The sequence below is a fragment of the Galeopterus variegatus genome, unplaced genomic scaffold, assembly GCF_000696425.1.
Source record: "Galeopterus variegatus unplaced genomic scaffold, G_variegatus-3.0.2 Scaffold461, whole genome shotgun sequence".
Taxonomy (NCBI): Eukaryota; Metazoa; Chordata; class Mammalia; order Dermoptera; family Cynocephalidae; genus Galeopterus; species Galeopterus variegatus.
Genome location: NW_007726572.1, coordinates 127,805 through 129,437, shown reverse-complemented (window position 1 = coordinate 129,437; position 1,633 = coordinate 127,805). Strand labels below are relative to the sequence as shown.

At 57.4% G+C, this 1,633-nt stretch overlaps 1 protein-coding gene and 1 non-coding gene across 3 annotated transcripts in view; one reads left to right on the top strand and one right to left on the bottom strand.

Annotated features, from left to right (window-relative positions):
* Nucleotides 1–792: 792 nt before the first annotated feature.
* Nucleotides 793–864, bottom strand: TRNAD-GUC. The gene has a single exon. It is a non-coding gene; the product is annotated as a tRNA-Asp (tRNA).
* Nucleotides 865–1,250: 386 nt separating this feature from the next.
* The window catches only part of LTA4H (leukotriene A4 hydrolase), a 37,455-nt gene continuing 37,072 nt past the window's right edge, over nt 1,251–1,633 (top strand). Inside the window, exon 1 of one of the 2 annotated variants that reach the window (XM_008569058.1) lies at nt 1,251–1,531. In XM_008569058.1, coding sequence (XP_008567280.1) covers nt 1,373–1,531 — 159 coding nt within the window. In that variant the 5' untranslated portion in view covers nt 1,251–1,372. The remainder of the gene's footprint in view (nt 1,532–1,633) is intronic. The other variant, XM_008569059.1, reaches the window with a different exon arrangement.

Genomic DNA, 1,633 nt, shown 5'->3' with positions numbered 1-1,633 from the left:
CTGTCCTCTTCCTGTAGTCTATCACCTCTGGTTCATGATCACCCAGCCACTGAAGCCAAAAGACCTGAGAGTCACCTTAAGCTCCTCTCAATCTCTTTTCCAATCTCAATTCCATTCATTCCTTCCTCTCTATCCAATGATCACCCAGCCACTGAAGCCAAAAGACCTGAGAGTGACCTTAAGCTCCTCTCAATCTCTTTTCCAATCTCAATTCCATTCATTCCTTCCTCTCTATCCTTACTCATTACTTTCCTATGCCAGGCCCAGCATCTTGTGCCTGGACTATTTTAACAGTGTCCTGACTTTCCTGCCTCTGGCTTTGACCCCTCATCTTCATTTTGTGAACACCGGTGCTCTCTTTATAACGTGGACCTGACCTGTAGGACACTCTCTGCTTAAAGTTCCTCCGCGGTTCCCTGTCCGTGCACGCGGATGAGAGGCTCAGCTGTGTCAGGTCCTTTGAGGCCCATCCTCTTGGGACTTCGCCAGTTCCAACTCTGAGGCCCCCCTGAAGGCAAACACCTGCGGTCCTCCCTCACCTTAGGCTCCGCTGTGCGTTCGCGTCACGGCCACCTCACGGCCACCGTACCATCCAACTGTCGCATTCCAGTTTCGAAGACGTGAGCGGCGGCTTTCTCCGTTTTAGATCTCCAGGGCCCGGAAATGTACATAATAAGTATTAAACCTGACGGATCTGAGCTTACTTGTACTCGGTTGCCAATATAGTAAGTCCGCCACAAAAGTATTTAAAATGTAAATTTTATGACCAACGACGAAAATGTAATTCCGTGCCTCCCCGTCGGGGAATCGAACCCCGGTCTCCCGCGTGACAGGCGGGGATACTCACCACTATACTAACGAGGAGTTGCACAGGGAGTATTCCTCCGAAAGGCCTCTTATACTTTCCCCTCCGTCCCGCTGCTGGCACCATCTGCAGCTTCCGATAGGCCTGACATTCTTTGTTGCCATCGCGGCTCCCACCGACATTGAAGGGAACTAAAGTGGAAGCGTTCAGTTTGACCTCCCCGCTCCACTTCTCATCATGTCCCTCGGCCCGCCCTTCCTCTAACTGCCCCATACCCCCGCTCCTCTTCCTCCTCCTCCTCCACCTCCAGGAGCAATCCCTGTCCCCGTCACTGCCCCCCGCACACACGCTCCCAGCGAGCCCAGCTCACGCCCTGCCGCGCGGCACCATGGAATTCGTAGTTCCATCCCCGCCGTTCCGCACTCTCCCCCGACTTTAGGAAACTTCCTTTCCCAGCGTGCACCGCAAGTCCCCCCCTTTACCTCCCTCCTCCTCCTCCCCTTCCGAGTCGGAGTGTGGCAGCCGAGTGTTGGGGTGCGGATCGGTGTGCCGGGATCCCCCAGAGCCATGCCCGAGGTGGTGGATACCTGTTCTTTGGCCTCTCCGGCCTCCGTCTGCCGGACCAAGCACCTGCACCTGCGCTGCAGCGTCGACTTTACTCGCCGGGCGCTGACCGGGACCGCTGCGCTCACGGTGCAGTCTCTGGAGGACAATCTGCGCAGCCTGGTACGGTGGGGTGCTGCCCGGTGCCCGACTCTTCTGGGCCACCCGCCTTCGCCCCTCGCTCACGGCCCCGGGACCTCCGGCTCACCCCGCCGCCGCCCCTCC